Raw genomic sequence first — 22,563 nt, forward strand, 5'->3', positions numbered from 1 at the left:
TACTAAATGATGTAGTTTCCCCCCTTAACATTATACATGAACCTCTCTATTAGATCCTCAAGGCTCTCATCTTTATATTTTTCTAGAAATATATTTTGCATATCGTTCCATGATCTTATTGAATTAGTCCCTAAACTCATGAACCATTTAAGAGTTTTATCCTTCAATGTTTCCAGAAACAATCTCAATTTTTGAGTGTTTAATAGGTAACCATAAGATCTACAAACTATTTCAAATTCAAAGAGAAAGGTTTCCGGATCCTCTGACCTCATACCATGGAAGTTGGGAATAAAAGATGGAGGGATGTTCTTCATATGCACACTGACATCAGTATCTTGAATGGGAAATCTAAACAGATCTTCCTCATTGTTACCATCTCCATCCATTTTCCTACCTTCTCTGTCACCTCTTCTTCTACCTGCAAAAATGAATGGTGATGTGGCTCTTACTGCACCACGTGATCAAATGGGGAGATTGTTGTTGGAGAAGTATTTTTTTTTATGATTGAATGAAAACACTAATGCAATGAAATTTTATGTTTTTGAAATGAAAGATACCTAACGCGATTTTTTTGTTTTTGCAGAAAGTAAAATAAATGAATCAACTAGGAAATAAAACAATGCATACTTTGAAACCTCCCCAGCAACGGTGCCAAAAAGTGATGAGCCTCGGTATTGCAACAAGAATGCTGCAACTCTCAAGGCTACCAACTTTTATTATCAACCTGAGGTTCGTACAAACTTAAGGGGTATCAGCACTATATGTGCACCGTACGATGTGTCATTCCTTTGTTGTCATGATGTAATGGAGTGCATGTACTGAAATCAAATCCTAAACTAATTGCAGAAATGAAATGCTCGAAATGGAAATCTTAACCTATTGCAAGAAAGAAAGTACAAAGAAAGAAACCTATTCTAATTACATAAAGTAAAGATCATGAACTAAATGTCAACCATTACATTTCAAAGAGTTTAGATCCATTAACAGAGTTCATTGGATGTGGCAATCAAGAAAATCATCATTGTATTATCCAATCCATAAATCTGTCCATTAGCCCAAATCATTGAAATGTTTTGCATGGGTAAAGAGGCAAGTCCTAAGTGGTCTTTAGTCTTCCCTAATAATTGATTTAGAGCCTAGGGGTCTTGATTCAACCCTAAGGGACAATAACCAAGCTTCTTGAGTGAATATGGGCAAGTATATACATGTTGGAAGGCTGCTACAAGGTTTCATGTAGTTTACTATAAGAAACAACAGATTTGCTATAGGGAGTTATAATTCACCGAATGACCAACCAAATCAAATCCAAATTGGATGGGACAAATTTTGTTATTGACTAGGATGTCTTAGGTCTCCATTCCAAGTGGAATCACTCAAAAAGACCTCTGTTAACCCATGCTAAAAAATGGCAGAAAATTACTAGTCTAAAATCTAGAAATTCGAGAACTAGTGAGCTAGTAAATCTATCAAATTCCTAACCTAATCAAGTGCAAATGCAATGGGATAGCTTTTGTTATTAACTAGAATTTTTTTGTGATCTAATGCAAGTGAAATCAACTCGATTGAAGCTCGTTAACATGCTCTAAAAAATAACAGAACTTTACTGTTATTTGCCACAAGGGACTTCCAGAAATCTAGATTTGGGAAAAAACAAACTAATCCAAGTTGCTCAATGATTACTATGACCTTCCAAAGTTGTTTCAATGATGAAATAATGCTTGTGATCTTGCAAAATAGCTTACTTTAACCATTTAACCCAATCCTACAACAAGAAATCATTAATACTAAATTCAGAAATAGAAAACAAGAACAAGAGATGCGTGTGAATAAGAAGTGAAAAAAAAAGTAAATGATATAAAAGGGCTCTAAGGCTCCTGGGATGGCCAAACCCAAGGAAACTCAAAGTCCTATGGAGGAGACCAAGATTTAGAAGCTGAACATGGCACCAATCTTGATTATTTTCATCAATACAATTACATCCCTGCAATAAATGAAAGTGGAGCTGCAAAAATATGAGTTCTCTCCACAAGAAGACTAATAAAAATCCACCCCTAGAGGCAAATTCGACATGGTACTTATACAAAATGATTAAGAATCATTCCCAATGAAAGGAGGAAGCTTTCCCCACCAAAATCCCTTGACTAGTAGATTCGGTTCCCAATACTAGGAATCTGCATTAAATGGCAGAGAACACATTCCTAGATTTTCTCAATCATTGGAGCTCCACAATCTGTGCCATAATTCAAAATATCTTGTTGATTTATTATTTAATATTGATCCTCCTGTAGTAGGGAGCAAGTCCCTAGATTATCTCCTCCTCCAAATCTCCATAATCTGCCCAATATTCTCATAATATTCCACAAAAATAAATAATATTAGGCACAAATATACAATTATCCATAAACCTTCCTAATGAACATATTAAAGTTAAAAATACATTATCTAATGCAAAAAGAGAGGTTTAATGTGCTGAAGGATGGTCAGATGGGCCTTAATTTATGTCTAATTTAGAGGCATGGGCCTTAATTTATGTCTAATTTAGAGGCCCATCACTTAGCTCTCCCTAGAGCTTTCATGAGTATATCTGCAACCTGCTCTTCTATGGGAACATACCGTAGCTGGACTGCTCCTCGTTGTACACAATCTATGATGAAGTGAGACTGAATATCGATGTGCTTCGACCTGTCATGAAACACTGGATTCTCAGAGAGCTTTATGCAACTCTGATTATCACAATAGACACTAGTCTCCTCCATCCTCTGCCTGAACAAGCTTACTAGCAGCTTCCGAATCCATATAGCTACGCACGTAGTTGTGCTGGCTACCATATACTCTACTTTTGCAAAGCTCAATGCTACTAACTTTTGCTTCTTGCTGCGTCAAGAAACCATCCCTGATCCAACACTGAAGCAGTACCCGAAGGTACTTTTCCTGTCCACTGAACTGCCTGCCCAATCTACGTCTGTGTATGCACAAAGTCTGACAACATCCTCTCAAGTATATTTCAACCCATACTCGATTTTGCCGCGAATATACCTTAGAATATGCCTTGCTGCTACCCAATTTACCCTTTTCAATTCCACCATGAACTGACTAAGGCTATTGACTGCGAAGCAAATATCTGTCCTAGTGTTGACCAAATACATGAGAGACCCAATGAGTTGTCTATACAAGGTGGGGTCGACATCCTTGTCATCTGATGCGTCTATCTTCTTCCAGTTGGTAATCATGGGCGTAGACATGGGTCTGCAGTCCTGCATTCTGAACCTTTTCAGAATATCTATAGCATATCTTCCTTGCCCAAGGAAGATCACCCTATCCTTCTGCCACACCTCCAATCCTAGGAAATAGTGCATCAACCCCAAATCCTTCATGTCGAATTTCATTGCCAGGTTCCTCTTGCAGTCTTCTATGAGCCTCGATGATCCTATCAAAAAGAGATCATCCACATACAAGACTAGAATGAGAGGCTCATCCTCTCCATCAAATAGTAAAGGTTGGGATTTGCGTCACTCTTAACGAACCCCATCTATTGCAGGTTGGTGTCAATTCTACCATACCAAGCCCTGGGAGACTGCTTGAGTCCGTATAGAGCTTTCTTCAATTTACACACATATGTGCGCCTCTCATGAGTCTCAAAGCCCTCTAGCTATTCTATGTACACTTCTTCCCAATGTTGCAAACAGCGGCATCGGGATAAAATCAACAAGGGTTTGGAAAACCAAAAAATCGTAATAATCGGGAAAATATCGGTAAAAATCGGCAAACATTGGCAAAATTAAGATAACATCAAAATATCGATAAAAATCGGTAAACATCAGCTAGGCCAAAAAATCGTGATTTTGAGATAAAATCGAGATGTTATCGAGATGTTCGCGACACTACTTCTTGCTCTATCACCTCGTTCAAGAAGGTTGTCTTGACGTCCATCTGGTGAATCTGCCAACCCATCTGAGATGCTAGAAATATAACTGACCGGATAGAAATGTATCTGACAACTGGGGCGAAGGTCTCCTCATAATCTATCCCTTCCTTCTGTGCATACCCCTTTGCCACGAACCTAGCCTTGTACTTTTCTACAATGTCGTATGTCGCATACTTGATCTTATAGATTCATCTCGAACATACAACTGATTTGTCCTCTGGCCTAGGCACTACCTCCCAAACATCATTCGTCATGATAGAGCTATACTCTTCTACCATGGCATCTATCCACACTTGATGTTGTGCCTCCTAAAAGTTGGAAGGTTCTGCAACCTGAGCCACCAAAGCTTGGTATTTGTCAGGCTGCCTGCGATGTCTCTTGCTCGTCCTAGGAGTTCCAATGAACTCCTCTGCATCTCTCAATGTCTAACGAACCTCCCTACTGGCTTGACCACTAGTCATGGGAGGTTCTGCCAGCTCCTCCTCATCCTGTCTCTGCTGCTCCATCTGCTGAGAACTCCTCGAATTTCCTGCACCGAGGAAATACCAATGTTTTAAAAAACGGTCGACTCGGAACCGACTCGGCCGAGTTGGTCTGAGCCAGGCCTGAAAATTGCAACTCGACCAACGAACCGGTTCGGCCAGCCGAGTTAATACCAAGCTGGCCAAGTTGTCTAACAACTCGGCCAGCTCGGTATTAACCCGGCCTGCTCGGCTGAGTCCGTATCAACCCGGTCGGGTTACGTACAGTGGCCCGATGACCCAAAGAATGTGTTTTTTTTTTTTTTTTTTTTTTTTTTTATTGTGGGGGACTTCAAAGCATTTTATTTTGTGTTTTGTTGGTCTTTGGGGTCCATTCCCCTCTCCCAAACCCTATTTAACCCACTCAACCCCTCTCATTCTCTCACAGCCATCTCATGCATTTGAGTGAGAATTTCAGTGAGAGTTTGTGAGGAGTTGTTGAGTTTGTTTTTGGAGCAGCAGTGAGAAGTCTTGGGCAAGCATTGTAGCTGGAGTGAGGAGCTTCTTGGGCAGCGATTTGGAGCATCATTGAGGAGTTGATTTCTTGGAGCAAGCTTGTGGAGGCAGTTTGTGCCTAGAGGTATTTTTTTTCACTTGTACAAATCTGTTTTTGTTTATTAAATTTTATGTGCAAATCTAGAAATCCTAAAGAGTGTTTTTTGTGAAAGAAATGAACATTGAATCAATGTTTTTTTTTTTCATTTTTAGATTATTTTCTTTCATTTCCAAGTCAAAAAATGGCACCTAGAGTGAAATATGTTGCTTGGGCATATGTTGAAATGGTTGAAAGTCAAATGCATTGCAAATTTTGCCATAGGAAAATTAAGGAAGGTCTTGGGGGCATTAATAGACTGAAACAACACTTGGCGGGGATTAGAGGCCAAATTACTCCATGTACCTCACCAGAAATTGGGGAGATTAGGAAGGAATTGTTAGCCAGCTTTGAGAAGTTTAAAGAAGATAAGGCTAGGCAAAAAGAGTTAGAGGCTGAAATTGGGAGGAAGAGGAATATACAAAAAATGATGGCTACCAACCCCCATTTTGATTTTGAGGGTTCTTCCTCTATCCCTTGTACTGATGCATCCAACCCCTTTCGATATGTTCCTCCCTCTTTTGAGTCTATTCAAGAAAAGGGAAAGGGTAGAATGAAAAAGGGTGATATGAATATCAAAAGTTATTTCACTCCCTCCTCTCCATCAGATGCACATGGTCCTCAAGCTAGTAGAAGTCAAATGCAGCCCACTTTAGATGACCATTGGAAGAAAGAATTGAGGGAGATTGCTTGTGATTACATAGCTAGATGGTGGTATGATGCTGATATCCCCTTCAATGCTTCCCGTTCACCATATTATGAGCCTATGTTTGATGCCATACATGCTGCTGGAAAAGGCTTCAAAGGCCCTACTATGCATGAGTTAAAGGGGTATCGTTTGCAGAAAGAAATTTCATCCATTAATGACTATTTGAAATATTTCAAGGACTCATGGGCAAGAACAGGATGTACCATCATGTCAGATGGATGGACTGATCAAAGAAACCATACCATCATAAACTTTCTTATCTTCTGCCCACGGGGAACCATGTTTTTAAAATCAGTTGATGCATCTGATAAGGTAAAAGATGGGCAATTGTTGTTTCAGCTATTGGATGAGGTTGTTGAGGAGGTGGGGGTGGCTAATGTTGTTCAAGTCATCACAGATAATGCCTCTAACTATGTTCTTGCTGGTAAACTATTAGAGAAAAAACACAAAACCATCTTTTGGACCCCATGTGCTGCACATTGCATAGACCTCATGCTTGAGGATATTGGAAAATTAGATTGGGTCAAAAACACTGTAGATCATGCCAAAAGCATAACAAAATTTATCTACAATCATTCATGGATTTTGAGCCTCATGAGGAAACACACTGGGGGCAGGGATATTATTAGGCCTGCCATCACTAGATTTGCTACTCATTTTTTGACATTGCAATCTATGCTTTCCCAACATAGAAACTTGCAAAAGTTGTTTTCCAGTGATAAATGGAATCAAAGCCAGTGGTCTCACAAACTGGAAGGCAAAGAATTGAAAAATAAAGTTAATGAAGAAATATTTTGGAGAAAGGCAGCAAAGATTGTGAAGCTTGTTGAGCCACTGGTTAAGGTGTTGCGGTTGGTGGATGGGGAAAGATTGGCTATGGGCTTCATTTATGAGGCCATGGATCAAGCAAAGGAGCAAATAAAGAGGGCATATAAGGATAAAGTGGCTAAGTATGAGCCCATTTGGGCAATCATTGATGAAAGATGGAACAATCAACTCCATCGCCCTATACATGCAGCTGGGTATTTTTTGAACCCACGGTATCATTATAAAGCTAAGGAGACAGGAGCTTTGAGGGGGGAGGTTAGAGATGGACTGATTGACTGCATTGATCGCATGATCCCATTAGAGTCTGATCAGCTGGAGATACACCGACAGGTCACGACCTTCACCAATGCCTCGGGTACCTTTGGGAAGAACCTAGCAAAGATTGCAAGAGAAGCAGATGAGCCAGGTAAACAAAAATTTCAATTTTCAAATTCTTAATAGTTTTTTTAAATTTTGTTAAATCATTTATAATTTGAAAGTTGGATATAATTTGTAATTTTGTTGAGCTGACTCATTACACTCCTATGTTTTTTGTAGCACAATAGTGGGAGGCTTTTGGTAGCCATTGTCCTGAATTGCAGAAGTTTGCAATTCGTATTTTGAGTCAAACTTGCAGTGCTACTGGGTGTGAGCGCAATTGGTCTATCTTTGAGAGGATTCACACAAAGAAGAGAAACTGTTTGGATCAAAAACGGTTAAATGATCTAGTCTATGTCCAATACAACCTCCGGCTCAGACACAACCAACTGCTGAACAAAAGACCTGATTCAAATTCCATTGTGTTGGAAGACATTGATCCAACATCAGATTGGGTAGTGGAGAGTCATCTAGCAGAGTTTGATTCTGATGAGGATCTTGATTTGGATTTACATGGGGAGGCATCACTCAAACATGATGTTCAGTTGAATGCAGATCCTGATCCACTTGTACCAGCCTCAGCCTCACAGCCAGCAAGTCCTCCAGTTGCAGGCGCTTCCTCTGCTCAGCCACGACAGAAGCGCAGCCGCATATCTCGTCTATCTCAGCTTGCATCTGCTGCACAGCCTGCTAGTGCTACCACTTCTACAGTTGCAGTTGGAGATGATGATGAGGAGGAGCCATGGGGCCCCCTGTCTGACTCTGATGATGATCCAGAGATTGATCCACATGATCTTGGCTCCTCTGGCAGTAGCTACTAGCCAATAGTACTGGTCACAGTTTACTTTTGTTGTAGAGGCCATTTCTAGCCTCCTTGGTTATGTGTTTTTGTTTTGAATCTTTGATCATGTATGTATTGGACAGTGCACTGGGTGCCATTTTGATATAATGGATATATTCATGAGCCTACTTTGATCATATGTTGTCTTCCATCTATATTCTAATGTTGTGTGTTTGGAAACATGAATGAAAATCTTTAAAATTATGTTTTTTTATAAAAATAAATAAATATTTAATGTATTTTTTACAACGACCGAGTCAATGAAATCGAGTCGGCCGAGTCGATACCGAGTCGAAGTCGGAGTCGGAGTCGACCCTCAACCGAGTCGGTGTCGAACTCGGAGTTTTAAAACATTGGGAAATACTGGTGTTGGTCACAGTGCTTGACCCTTGTGACTGTCCCCCTGCCTGTCCCACTGGCTGCCCTTGTGGCTGCCCCTACTACTAGACTAAAGGAGCTTCTGCTGACTGATTCTGATCACCTACAGGCATCTCATGAGACAACTTCACATCTCGTCTTACTACTATCTTCCTATTGCTAGGAATGTAGATTCTGAATGCCTTTGAGGTTTCACTATATCTAACGAAGAACCCCTTCTCTGCAATTTGATCCAGTTTGGTCCTTTTATCATCTGGCACATGACAATAAGCAATGCTGCCAAAAATTCTGAGGTGGCTAACTTCTGGCTTCTTCCCTATGAAGACTCCTAGCGTTTTCTTCCCCAATGCTCTATGAGGAGTCTTGTTCTGAATATACATTGTTGTGTTACATGCTTCTGCCCATAGAAATCTAGGTAGATCTTGGTCATATAACATAGCCTTTGCAGCGCCAACAATGGTTATGTTTTTCCGCTCTGCTACACCATTCTGTTGTGGATTATATGGAGTTGTCCATTCTCTCTTGATGTCTTCCTTCGCACAGAAATCTGTGAAGTCTTTATCAATATATTCTCCACCATTATCTGAGCGAAGCACCTTGATCTTCTTCCCTGTTGCATTCTCCACGAGAGCTTTAAACTCTCTGAAATGATCAAAGACCTCATCCTTGGTCTTCAAGAAGTAGATCCAAGTTTTCCTGGAATGATCATCAATAAAGGTGATGAAATATTTGACACCGCTGAGAGCTCTAGTGGACATCGGGCTGCAAATATCTGAGTGTATAAGTCCTAACACGCCATCAACTTTGTTGTCACTTCTTGGAAATGTCACCTTAGCATACTTCCCAAGTATGCATCCTTTGCACACATCATTGTGCTCAGTGCCAAGTTTAGGAACCCCTGTTACGGTTTCTTTGAGCATCTTGAGTGCTCCATGGTGTAGATGTCCCATTCTCCTGTGCCATAACTCATTTAGCTCCTTCCCACTGCTACTGTCACTGCCTATCAGTGCCATTAGAGAATTGATTTGTAACTAGTATAACTTGTTACTCCGAACCCCTATCTGTCTCAACTTTTCCCAGCTCAGGTGTTTGACATACACTTTCTTCCCCACGAAGTGAATATCATACCCCTTATCTTGTAACTAGGATACTGAAATCAAGTTCATACCCAATCCTCGCACATGCAATACATTTGTAGCACTGGTGCTTGCTCCCAACTCCCCCTGAAAATCTATGGTACCTCTCCCTACTGGAGTACATTTCGTTATGTTTCCCATAGTAATATGGAAGTCCATCTACTCCTCTTTGTAGTTAGAGAAATATTCTCTAACCCCTGTCATGTGAGCTGATGCTCCATTGTCTATATACCAAACTCCCTATGAGGCTGATCTTGATAAGCAAGCAAATCCGTCTTCTAATCTGGAAGACAAATCTGAAGTCTCCTTAATGTTACTTATGTCCATGGCTATAGTAGAAAAATCTAGTGTGTTATTCCTCTTTTCCACCCAACGCAGATTCTGCTTCTACAGCCTGTAGCAAAACCCTCTGCGTCCAACCAAGATTCTGCTCAACGAAAATCTAAGCTACAACTGCTCCCTCTGACTGTTGGATCACTGATCTGGACAATTCGATTTTCCTGCCTCCCTTCAACTAAAAATCGAACTGTTGCCCTAGCAACTCGGCCTGCCTGTCAATGGACTGCGTTGCCTCTGAAAATTTCAACCTATTGCTCCCTCTGAGCAGCGAAATTTTCCTCTTCGCTACTGAGCTTCCCGGTTGATCACTTATGCTCTAATACCATGTGAAATTTTATCTATTGCAGCTACTGGAAATTATTCTTCTAACTCAAAAATTAATTATGCAGTTTATTTGCTACGGCAAATAACAAATAAAATCACAGTTGCAATTTTCACCATAAAAATACTATGGAAAATAAAATACTGGAAACTGAGAAATTCTAGCACACACACAATAATTTCGACAGTTATTTTTTGACAATTGTCCCTGGAAAAACCCAACTTGGGAAAACCAGTGCAGCAGATGAGGGTTTTATTATTAATATTCAGCAACAATTCTGAGTACAATAATTTAGATGCCCAGCTAGAAATCTAATCTGAGGAAAACACTAGCAAAAATATTGTGAGAAATTTCTCTCATCCCACAGTTATTTTCTGCCTCCGAAATAGCTTCCCCAACCTCTGCATTGAGCTACCTGCATCACCCTCTGTGCAGAGCCTACGCTGGCCCTCTGGAGATTTTGGCCTTCCTTCCTTCGACTCTTCCAGGAACTGGAAATCCTCCTCCCGGAATGCTACTGCTCTCCTCTTCCACCTGCTACTCACCCTCTGGCTCTATCTTTTCTGCTGAGTTGCTGCTACTGAGAAAATCGAACTGCCTGGGCAACTAAGTATCTGCACTAGATGATCTCCATCACCACATCAACTTTCTTTTATAATCCATTGTTGGAGCACCAATGGCCAAGATTAAAACTTAATCAATGGCTAGGATCATTTCTGTATCGATCCATGTGAGTTTCTAGATGATTCATGCCTTATCTCAGTTAACTCTGATTAATTAACCATATTCCCTAACTTTAGACTTCAGAAATATTTAAAAATCAGTTAATAATCTCATTGAGACACTTCTAGGCGGAATTTCCAGAAACGACTTCTGGGTTTTGGAGATCTCATGTATTCTAGCCTCACCACAAAATTTCATGGCTATAACACATCCAATGCTACAAAAACTAACATCCCTTGCTCTACACAACTTGTCCTTTACCTGCAACTCACGATTTCCATGTGCACTATCGAGCCAGTTCACATCTTGTCACCCCTAATGGTGGCTAGACTACTCTTCGAGTGGTAGTTGTTCTTTTCTACCTAGTGACTAGCATGATTCCTCTTTTCCACCCACAATCCTTGCTGACAGCTCAATTGGTGACTGGTTGGAAATTTTCCTTGGCCTTGCTGCACCTCAACACCACACTTCCTTCGCACCCCCAACGGCCCTATTCTCGAATCGCAACGTCCTTTGAATGCGACCAAGCAGTTGGGTGGTTTAGTTCTCTAGCAGTCAAAATGCCTTCGCATTGGTCTGTTTCGCCACCCCTGCACCCTAGTGGCTACTGGCGAGTTTGGTGGCTAGTAGCTCGGCCTATGTGAGCTATGGCGGTTGGTTAACCCGTTGGTCGGCCACCTACGACCTTTGACTTTTCTCTTTTTTTTTTATATTTTTATTTTTTTTAAATGGCCCTTTTCCTTATTTTTTACATCCCTTCGTTTTCACAAAAAAACAAAATTACCCGTAAAAATTCTTCTTGGCCCAAAAAAAACTTCTCTTCAAGCTCTAGCGCAAGCCTTCTGCTTGATCTATGCTCTTCACTAACTGATCAATCTAGTGTTGGTCTTTATGCTGATCTCTACTCATACCATGTTAAATTTGCAAGAAACTCTACAACTACTTAGATGCATAATCGAAAACTGAAACTAGTTTACTTTCACCAAGATATAAAGTTTCTTAACAATTTAGATGCAACAGAATAAAAACACATATATAAAAGCACGTACACAAATTGACACACTTTTCTCAGGAAACCGAACAGGGAAAACCTGCTAGCTTGATGTGGCTATTTTATTTATTGTCTAGGAGCAATTGAATCTATTACAAAGCAATCTATCCCTCTGAGAACATACTTCTTCTCCTGCTAATCTAGTTTGGACTTGCCCTACCAACCCTTGATCCCAACTCCTAAATCCTAGCCCACTTGTGATCTCCTATTACTTAGGACACAAGCTCTTTGTGCTCTCCACAAACAACGCTCTCTCACAACTTGTGAGCTCTGTCTTGTCACAAACCTTTGTGCACAAAACAATTGTCTAACTTGTGCCTTTCATCCTTCCTTTATAGATTTGATCCATGCTAAATTAGGCTAGTTCAAATTTAGACTTGAGTCGTGATTGACAAGTTAACTATATCAAACTGGTTCTCTCTCCAATCGTCACTGGAGTTATAACTCATCCTTCCTTCAATCAATACTAGAGATCTAACTCACTCTAATTGAACTGCTAACTACCATCGTGTTCTGCAGTCAAACTGATGAAGACTCCACTTAACTGAAGCTCCAACTCTACGCATGCTAACTTGATGATTATTCTAGTAAACAAGAAATAACTCATCCTAACTGAAGTATAACTCATGAGGACCACTCAAGGTCTTGGTGCTCTTGATTAAATGTCAGTTCCATACCCTCATACATCACAAAAACTAGTAGAAGCATTGCAATCCTGCTAATCCTGAAAACTATTAAGTCTGCTGAATTTTGAATGGGATCTAAAATTCCACTTTCTCCATATGAAATCCAATGAGGTTGGAACCACTCTCAAACATCCCGAAACAATTAATGGTAATGTCCCACAGCTCAATCCCCTAATTCACTTTTTAAAAATGAGGGTTAAAAGAGCAAAAAATTGGTTATAAGGTGAAATTGACAGGGGCAAGGCAATAATTTCCAAATTATTGTGACAATTAACTAAAATATCGCGATGATTTCAAAAGGACAAATTATCCCAATAATTACTGCCAATATTATCATCGAGGTTGGTTTTGGCAATACTATCACAATAATTCCAATATTATTGTGATAAGTGTGACACTGAGAACTACATCCATTACTTTGAACTACAAATTTCTTAAGTCATAAAAAAAAGAAGAAAAAAGGCGCAATAAATAGAACGAGTATAATTCTAGTAACCAGTAACAGATTAGAATACCTGGTTTGGCATCAGGGAATTCGTTTAATGGATGTTGAACTATCTTATAATCTGTCAAATACTGTTGAGATTCAATTTCCTTCTTATTCAAAAGTTCATCTCCACTTTGCGTTTCATCTTGAGGAAGAGGAGATTTTATTATTTTAGGCTTCATTGTAGCAATCTCCAAGAAGGCATCCACTAATGCATCTGCAAACTCTGGATCATTGATGTGGTAAGGAAGTCTCCTAACCTGCCAGGAAATGCATGTGAGAAATATATACTTCTCGAACCAGACATGTAAAGTGAACCTATTACAGAGAATGACATTCACCAAGGGGGATGGTGGTGGAGCGGAAGGAGTGGTACTGTGAAAAAACTCCACATTAACATCTAATTGACAAGTGTAAAAAAGTTTAAAATGTATAAGAAAGCCAGGAATGCTTTGAAGCCACTACCTGTCGTTCCCTGGTTTTTTGAATGGATCTCTCTAACACTTCAATCAGTGTGCCCGTTGCTTGTGGATCATAGAAAGGCTTACCAGGAGCATCTAAAGCAGACACGCCCTTCTCAGGAAGCAATATCCTCACTGGAGAAGAGGAATTATTGAGCTTCTTAGAGATGAACTTCGCGAATTTCTTGTTCTCCTCCACTGTAGTTCGCATGAGAGTTACCTACCCAGATAAAAACAATTGACATTTAGAAAGGTCTTGTAAACAATAATATATCAAGAAATTGGTATAAAAACTTGTAACCGTGCTTTCACCTTGACATCATGCCTTCACAAAAATAGCTGAAGTTCTTTCAATCAAAATAAAGACTTATGATAACGTGCTTCTAATGCCATGATATATGGCACTTTATCAAGGTCCACCCCATCCAATCAACTTATTTTTCAGGACAATGTGATTCGTAAAGCTAAACAAAATGAAACATTTTTGGAAAAAATTGTGTGCAGTAGTTACTCTGCAGTGAAGAGAATATTAAAGAAACGCTAATCAAATTACCGATATAGTAACAATGCAGATTTGGTTATTTACTTAAACAATTGGAAAAAAGAGGGAAACAAGAGGATAAGAAGCATATAAACAGAGGCAAGAAGAACACACATCCAGAAGATTTCAGACTTACTTGGTCATTGTGAACATGAAAACTTCGGTGACTAAAATGAGACGGAATTGTATCTTTAGGTCCAAAGTTCACCATATCCAAAGCCCCTACACTGAGAACTAATGGAATCTTCTTCTTTAAAATGGCATCAAAACGCTGTTCATTGCATTCCATGACGCCTCCCACTATGTAATCAGCAACTTCTGTGGTTGTAATGTCTAAAATTCCCTGCAATGCACACCAAAAAAGATCTAGTCATAGAATTTCTTGTATATACTTTTTAAAAATCATGTTTTCCAAAATTTAGGCCAGCCGCCATATATCAAATCCATATTCTTTAATTCTAATTCAAAAGTAATATTCATCTCTTCAATCCATAAATATCTATTTTGCTATTCAGTTTAATGACAGCCATATAAACAACTATTTTTTTCGACATCAAGCAAATATATTATGACTACAAAGAGTTACAAAAATAGATGCATAACAGTAGCACCTAGAATATAAATTTTCAGGAGAAATAAAGAATACCTGTAAAAATCCTCCTGTTACTAGCTCTTCCATGGCTTTACCTCCAACCCCAGTTGCATGAAATACTAATGTCTCATAGCCTTTTGCATCTAGACTTTCTTTCACGGTATTCACACAGGGTGTGGTCACCCCAAACATGGTCATACCTACACTTGTATGTTTGTCTTCGTTCTTTAAAGCACCCATTCCCATCATTCTGCCAGCAATCACCCCTGCTGCTGCAGCTGCTGCATTGAACAATACAGTCCTACTTACACTGTTAAGCCCACTCAAATCCACCACCGAAGGAATCAATACTAGATCAGATGTTCCAATATAAGGAGCTGTTTGGCCACTTGCTACTGTAGAAACTATGAACTTCGGCACTCCAAGGGGAAGGGCCCTTAGAGAAGGAGCAATGAAAGAAGTTCCTCCACTTCCTCCTATCCCAATAACTCCAACTAACTCCCCTTTCAAATAGGCGTCCATCAGGAAGTGTTCAAGGGCTTTACCAATGATTGAACCTCCTTTTGATCTATCACTTACAACTACAAGGGCAGACTGCTTTGAAGTTTCAGGATGGTAGGAAAGAACCGCTTGTCGGGTAACAAATTCCCCTTCCTTCAGACATTTTTGTTCTTCTAAACCAACAGAAATATCAACAATTCTCACATCTACCTGAGAATTTCTTGCAAAAATGTAAACAGGTATCAAAATCTCTTAGAAAAAAAATGCCAAAAAGTATAATTTAGCATCTCTGAAGAATCCAGCGAATTGCCATTAACAAACACTTTGTGGCTTTTATCATAAACAGTAAAACTTGAACAAAGATTGATGAAATGACTAGATTCATTAGGCCTGTTCTCTGGAATGCATGTATTAATCCTCGTGATAATTCTAACAGCAACCAAAGCAAACCAATCTGAAAATAATATTTAATTTTTTTATCAGCTTCGTAAATTTGTAGAAAATTACATAGTAAAATAATCTCAAAGAAGAAAGAACAACCTAAGACACTGGATTACAATGGGACTTGGCATGGTTTTGAGAACCTCCATCGATACTGGGTTGAAAGTATGAAACCTGAGATAGAAGGTCCATTCTGTCCTCTTCTCTAAAATGTTGTAGCTCAAATATTAATCCCCCTAAATTGAACAGAAACCAAGATACCCCTGACAATTTTAACAGAAACTGAATCAAACTAATGCAACAGGCAGTGTTTATTTAACAGAGCGGGGCATTCTAGATGATTTCCTCATATCATAATCTCAGAAAATAAGAGCAGGATCCAGTACACCAAATTCAAGAGCAGATGACCTAATTGAGGTGGCAAGTCCTGACAGCATAGGCTAAGAATGGAACCTAAGACTTGTGTCACAATTTAAATAACTTGCATCCCTGCTACAATTAGAGATAAGGAAAAGACAGGTCTGGTTGTAGAGGATTGAAAGGATAAACGACGGAAGGATTTGTTCTATCTCCAGAAGTAAGTGTAGGTTTTATTTTATGGTGTAAGTGTAGGTTTTATTTTATGGTGTAGTTTAATTTATAGATGAAACAGTTTTTTCATTGGAATCTAGCGAAACAATTTTAAGATTGTGATTTTTTGTCGTTTAAAATACATTTTTGAATGCATAAATGGATTTAGCACCCTGTAAAACCCTAGGGCACTTGAATTCTATACAATAAACAACTTAAACTCAAGTTTTTAAAAATTTCTGCTGCATTTTGATTAAAATTAACCTGAAAAAATGCCCTGAAAAAGACCATTTCGTCGATTAGTTACACTGCCCATTATTTTACTAGATTAATCATTCCACTGATGGCGCATTCTTGGTAATCATATAATTGTAGATTCAAATTCCAAAGTGAGAGTTTTGTACTAAGTTACCGGAAACGCCTGAAGAATTTGCCGTCAACGCGGATCCCCATTTCCGATACGGAAACAGATACGATTCTTGTCTGGAACGCTGTAAAAACATTTTTGTGCCATTTCAAAAAATCGGAAACTTCAGATTTGGAATTAGATACGTTTCCAAGGGATTTAATCTATGTTGCACGGGTTCCCGCACCCGGGGGTGGGGTTCTCGAACCCATCCCGGGTTCCCGCACCCAAGTACCGGATTCGGGTACGGGTTCTTCCCAGAAGAACCCAAAAGAACCGGGTTCTTCCATGAAGAACCGGGTTCTTCAAAAAAAAAAATTGGGTTCTTTTCCTTTAATGGGTTCTTGGATTCTTGGGTTCTTCGGGTTCTTCGGGTTGGGTTCTTTGGGTTCTTTTAAAGGCTTGCCGGAATGAATGTCACAATTTCTTGCTGTTTCGGACTGTCTGCAACATGAGCCACAACTGTCAGTCCACTTTTATACACTCAATTTGCCTCCTACAGCTACGGCATAGTCCCTCCTCCTTGTTGTTGTCAAACACTGAGCTGTAGGGCTTGATTCATGCCACTCTTTACACAAAACAGCTCATTGTTCACTAAGGAACAGACCTCGGCCTCCCTATGCAGACTCATGTACCCAACCGAAGCCCTAAACAAAGATGACAATGCCACAAACTTACATCTACTCAGCCCAGACTTGTTAAATATTTTAATTTTTTATACTATATACTATAATATGAGAAGTATACGTTTTAGTTCTTTTAACCTGAAATAGTTGCAATTAGATTAATAAAGCGCAGAAAATCTTCATCATTTTTTGCATTAATGAATGGCATTACATAAATGCATTCATACACTAAATATAGCTCTGTGCTATTCTTTACAATATAAACCGTTCAGTGAGAATGTATTTCAACTCAATCATCTACACAACATTCAAGCCAGTTCATTATCTACCCTCTAACAATGGTTTTGTTTGCCCTTGCAATGTAATTTCACCATGGATCAACAAAATCCAATTAAATGGTTCAGAATTTGTTCAGGAAAAAGTAAAACAGTTCATAGTATATATATTTTAATTTTTGAAAAATTGAATCATTATATTAACATATAAATTCTGTGGTTTTTTTAAGGCTTGTGGCTACATTAAAGTATAAATTATGGCTGCTGGCAGCATATATTTCACTGCTGTCCCACCAAACACACAAGGCAGCCCAATAAAATAAAATTTAAAATGTTGAGTCTTTGAGAACTCAGAATACTTTAGGATTTTTGAGTGTACTCCTGAGTTTGTAGGAAACTTGGCTAGTGTATCTCAGTCAGCTGTGTGTGACAAAATCTGTCCCACACCGCGATTCATGTTAATATGTAAACAATGAACAGTTTTTTGGTGATAAATTTTGAAATTTCAATGTCAATGTTGAATGTTCAATGATGTGCATGTTTAAATGATTATCATTAAAGTTTTCTTGTTTAAAGTTGAAAAAATATACAAATTCAAATTTCATATATATTATTAATTATAAATTTATAATTTATAAAATATAATTATTAAAATTTAATATTATTATATTACCCGACGAACCCACGCACCCTGTTTCCAAAAATGTCGTCCCCGTCCCCGTTCCCGTCCCCGAACCCACGTTTCCTGGCAACATAGGATCATTTAATTTTTTTGGATCCGTTTTTGGAAATCTAGAAATGGATCCACGAAAATCGTGATCGAAATCCACCCTTAAAATGTTAAAAAGTGTGAAAATTTGTATAGCCATAAATAAATAATAAAAATGAAGAAATCAGATTTGCAAATAAACTCACTATAAACACAGTCTCATAACGTCTCTTCTAAATCTTTAGAAACAACAACACTCCATATATTTATCAAGGATTCTTACTAAGAAAAAGATAGATGTTCAAAAATGCAAACAAAATGGTTTGATGAATGTCTTCGTAAAGAGATTTATTTGAGCGATTAATTTTCAGTTTGGTTAAGGTTTTGTTAATTGCCATTGATTTTGCCCTTGATTTCATAAATCCCTCAAATATAACAAATATTCTTTGGCCAATCTTTTGCCTGCATATAGTCAAGAGACCAAGTTGACGTTGAGAAGATTGAAATGTTCAAATAGGCCTTGATGGAATCATAGTTTTAAAATTCGGCCGATTCAAAACGGAAACGGCCGAGTTGATCCGTTTCATTGCCCAAAAATGTGACTCGGTGGAGGAAACGGTTCAGTAGGTCGAGTCAGCCATGGCTCAGCCGAGTCATGGCTAACTCGGCCAACTCGGCCGTTTCTGTATTGACTCGGTCGAGTCATAACCAGTGGCCTGTAACCCCATCAAAACAGCGATTTGACATTTTTTTAATGACATTTTGAAGTGTTTGCTGATTGGTCTGAACTCCAATGTGTTTTATGAATTAGTTAAATGTTATTTGGGGTCCATTTCCCCCTCCCAAACCCTATTTAACACACTCAAATGCTCTCTACTATTGATATGCTATTCAAATTTCATGGTAATGTTAAATTCTTAAAGTAAAAGTGACATTCTCCTTAATCTTCATTTTCATCCTTTTACTTAAATTTTTAACATTACCATGAAATGACTCAGGATGTTTGAGAGTGGTTTCGGCCTCATTGGATTTCATATGGAGAAAGTAGAATTTTAGATTTCATTCAAAATCCAGCAGACTTATCAGTTTTTCAGGATTTCAGGATTGGAGGATTGCAATGTTTCCATTGAATTTTGTCATGTATTAGGGTATGGAACTTGTATTTAATCAAGAGCACCAATCCCTCTATGTACCTTGATGTTAGTGACATTGGTTGTCGAACTCCTCTGGGATTCGCTCCCAAACCAGGAGCTTCTGAAAATGTCACTCCCGCTCCCGTTTTCGCTCCTGCTCCCAAGTAACACAAAGAAGAGAAACCGTTTGGATCAAAAACGGTTAAATGATCTAGTTTATGTCCAATACAACCTCCGGCTTAGACGAAACCATTTGTTGAACAAAAGACCTGATTCAGATCCCATTGTGTTGGAAGACATTGATCCAACATCAGATTGGGTAGTGGAGAGTCGTCCAGCAGAGTTTGATCCTGATGAGGATCTTGATTTAGATTTAGATATTGAGACATCAGTTGAACTTGAACATGTTGTTCAGTTGAATGCAGATCCCAATCCACCAGCCTCAGTCTCACAGCCAGCAAGGACTCCAGTTGTAGGTGCTTCCTCTGCTCAGCCACGACAGAAGCGCAGCCGCATATCTACTCTATCTCAGCTTGCATCTGCTGCAGTTGCACAGCCTGCTAGTGGTACCACTTCTACAGCTGCAGTTGGAGATGATGATGATGAGGAGGAGCCATGGGGCCCCCTATCTGACTCTGATGATGATCCAGAGATTGATCGACATGATCTTGGCTCCTCTGGCAATAGCTACTAGCCAGTAGCTGTAGTACTAGTATTGGAGTCTGGTCACAGTTTACTTTTGTTGTAGAGGCCATTTCTAGCCTCCTTGGTTATGTGTTTTTTGTTTTGAGTCTTTGATCATGTATGACAGTTGACTATGTATTGCCATTGGGTACCATTTTGATATAATGGATTGGTTCATGAGCCTACTTTGATCATATGTTGTCTTCCATCTATATTATAATGCTGTGTGCTTGGAAACATGAACGAAAATCTTTAAAATTATGTTTAAAATCTTTAAAATTATGTTTTTTTATAAAAAAAATAAATATTTAATGTATTTTTTACAACGACCGAGTCATTGAAATCGAGCCGGCCGAGTCATTGTCGGAGTCGGAGTCGGAGTCGGAGTCGATCCTCGGCCGAGTCGGAGTCAGAGTAGGAGTTTTAAACCTATGGATGGAATATCCCAATGATCCCATGGGCCTTTTACTTGCCATGCAAGGAAGATAGATATCATCTGCCATGCATAACACGTTCTTTGAAGGAGTCAGACCTAAAAGCACAAAGACTGTAGCATTTTTTATTATATTACTAATGGTGATGATAATATGTTGAATGTTATAATAATCCCTAATGATGATGACAATGTTTATGCTGAATTGATGATAACGATTTGTTTATGTTGAATTCATGACGATGTTTATATATTTTTAGATATAGATTCTAGATTCTAAAAGATGAAAGGTAATATGAAATATATATGTGTGTGTGTGTGTGTGCGTGGTTTCCTTGCCATATCGTATCTTGATTTTTTAAAAATTTGCCGTATCCGTTTCAGTGCAACTTAGGTTTTGTAAAACAAAAAGTTTAAGATACATAAAAATCCTAGTTGGACACAAGTCACTGCAAAACTGATGATAACATATAAACTGTCCCAAAGTTTAGAAATATTCCCAATGTTTTGAGTGGACACTCTCCTCATTATTAGGAGATCAAACTGCCTTTTTGACAGTCTGATGAAGGACAGAGTGTCCACTCAAAAAATTGGGAATGCAACTTGATCCCCTGATGATGGGTCAAGTGTGCACTTCCAATGTTGGAAATGTTGCTAAACTTTGACATAGTTTACAATACAAAAATTATACTTGAACTATGATGAATTGTGAAAATCTGGAAATGTTGCTGAACTTTGACATAGTTTACAATACAGAAATCATACTTAAACTATGATGAATTGTGAAAATCCACATACTTATATTATTATTATTATTATTATTATTGCAACAAAAAAAGAGCAAAGTGTTTTACATCAGAGATGGTGAGGGGAAACCATACAACTGTGTTTAATGTTGCATTTAAGCCAGGTGCATTGTGTGAATTGAGTATAGGCACTAGCACAGACCCATCTAAAGCAGGGTCTGATATACAAGCTGAGGTTGTGAAGCGCTGAGATGCATATCTCTCATTCAGGTAAAAGCCAACGTATTAAATATTGAAATTCGAGATACACAACCTAGAGCTTCCCAAGCTCAATGTGCAGAGCTGAGAAGCCTGTTTAGATGCGTTTGTAGTACTAATAATAATTATTGTTTTTGTTATTATTTTGAACGGGTGACTGTTTGGACTCAAAATGTTTATCAGGGGAAAAAGTTCAGAAGAAACAAATAGGCTATTACAAAACCGGATCTAAACATCCCAATATTGCCATTTCGGCCATTGCAAAACCAGTGTTTAACATCAAAACAAACCAAGTGAAGGGATGGGTTTATTGTAAAACTATATGAGAATATACACAAAAACCCAATTGGACATCGGGGAATTGCATGAATATATATTGGAGAGACAGACTCGCAGATTTAGAACCATGTTGACAGCTCAAACTCACAATAATAATTGAAAATGGGCACTTGCACTTGTGCAGAACCAATGATTTTATATATATATATATATATATATATATGAGACTCAAATGAGCTACTGCAAAATCAGGGATTGAAAACAAAAGAAGAAGATGAAACCTTTAAGGAGGAGGCCTGCAAGAAGTTTGACAGAGCGGACTGTAAGCAATCTGAGAGAAATATGAGCTCCTTGCCTTTGGTGTCAACAGTTCCAATGCAGTAGACTTTGCAACCTCGTTTAGCATTAGCCATATTCAGACAAAACTGTAATAGACCATCCAAGCCGAACTGGATCCAAATTGCAGATCTCGCAGCACCGTCGAAACATAAACAAAAAGGATAGGATGCCAAATTCCAGATATGGCAGCACCGTCAAAACATAAACAAAAACGATAGTGATTAGGTTGCCAAATTCGGTGGGTGCACATGTATATACTATGTGTTAATAATAAATAATAATAATATACTTAACGAGGACGGGATGTATATGTCCTAGTATACGGAATATATATGTCCTACGTTGATCTCGTAAAATGGTAAGTTTTTCGAAGATTTTTTTGTACTTAGAGGACAGGATGTATATGTCCTATGTTGACCCTGTAGAATGGTAATGGTAATTTTCTTATTAGAATTTTTTTTTGCTAAATTAGGATTTGTTTAACCATTATGTGTTTTATTAGAATTGTGGATAAAATTTTAGTTAAATCTTGATTTTTGTTGTTTAAAGTTGATTTTGATTATATATATAGATTCAAGATTTTGAAAAAAAAATGGGCACGATTGTGGAGAGTTCACAATTTAAACTTGTGATTTCAACAAATTCCTATGAGATTATGGGCATTTAGAAGAGTA

At 38.5% G+C, this 22,563-nt stretch overlaps 1 protein-coding gene across 1 annotated transcript in view; it reads right to left on the reverse strand.

Annotated features, from left to right (window-relative positions):
- The window catches only part of LOC149245531 (TIM-barrel signal transduction protein), a 59,531-nt gene extending 37,424 nt beyond the window's left edge, over nt 1–22,107 (reverse strand). Inside the window, exons 1-5 of the mRNA XM_089457795.1 lie at nt 21,832–22,107; nt 14,544–15,200; nt 14,034–14,240; nt 13,361–13,576; nt 12,924–13,155 (exon numbers count right to left, since the gene is read on the reverse strand). Of these exons, the coding sequence (XP_089313921.1) occupies nt 12,924–13,155; nt 13,361–13,576; nt 14,034–14,240; nt 14,544–15,200; nt 21,832–21,963 (1,444 nt within the window). The 5' untranslated portion in view covers nt 21,964–22,107. The remainder of the gene's footprint in view (nt 1–12,923; nt 13,156–13,360; nt 13,577–14,033; nt 14,241–14,543; nt 15,201–21,831) is intronic.
- Between the last annotated feature and the right edge of the window lie 456 nt (nt 22,108–22,563).

Source organism: Pinus tabuliformis, chromosome 7 (genome assembly GCF_031772625.1).
Source record: "Pinus tabuliformis cultivar Carrire ecotype Pingquan chromosome 7, CPIR1, whole genome shotgun sequence".
NCBI lineage: Eukaryota > Viridiplantae > Streptophyta > Pinopsida > Pinales > Pinaceae > Pinus > Pinus tabuliformis.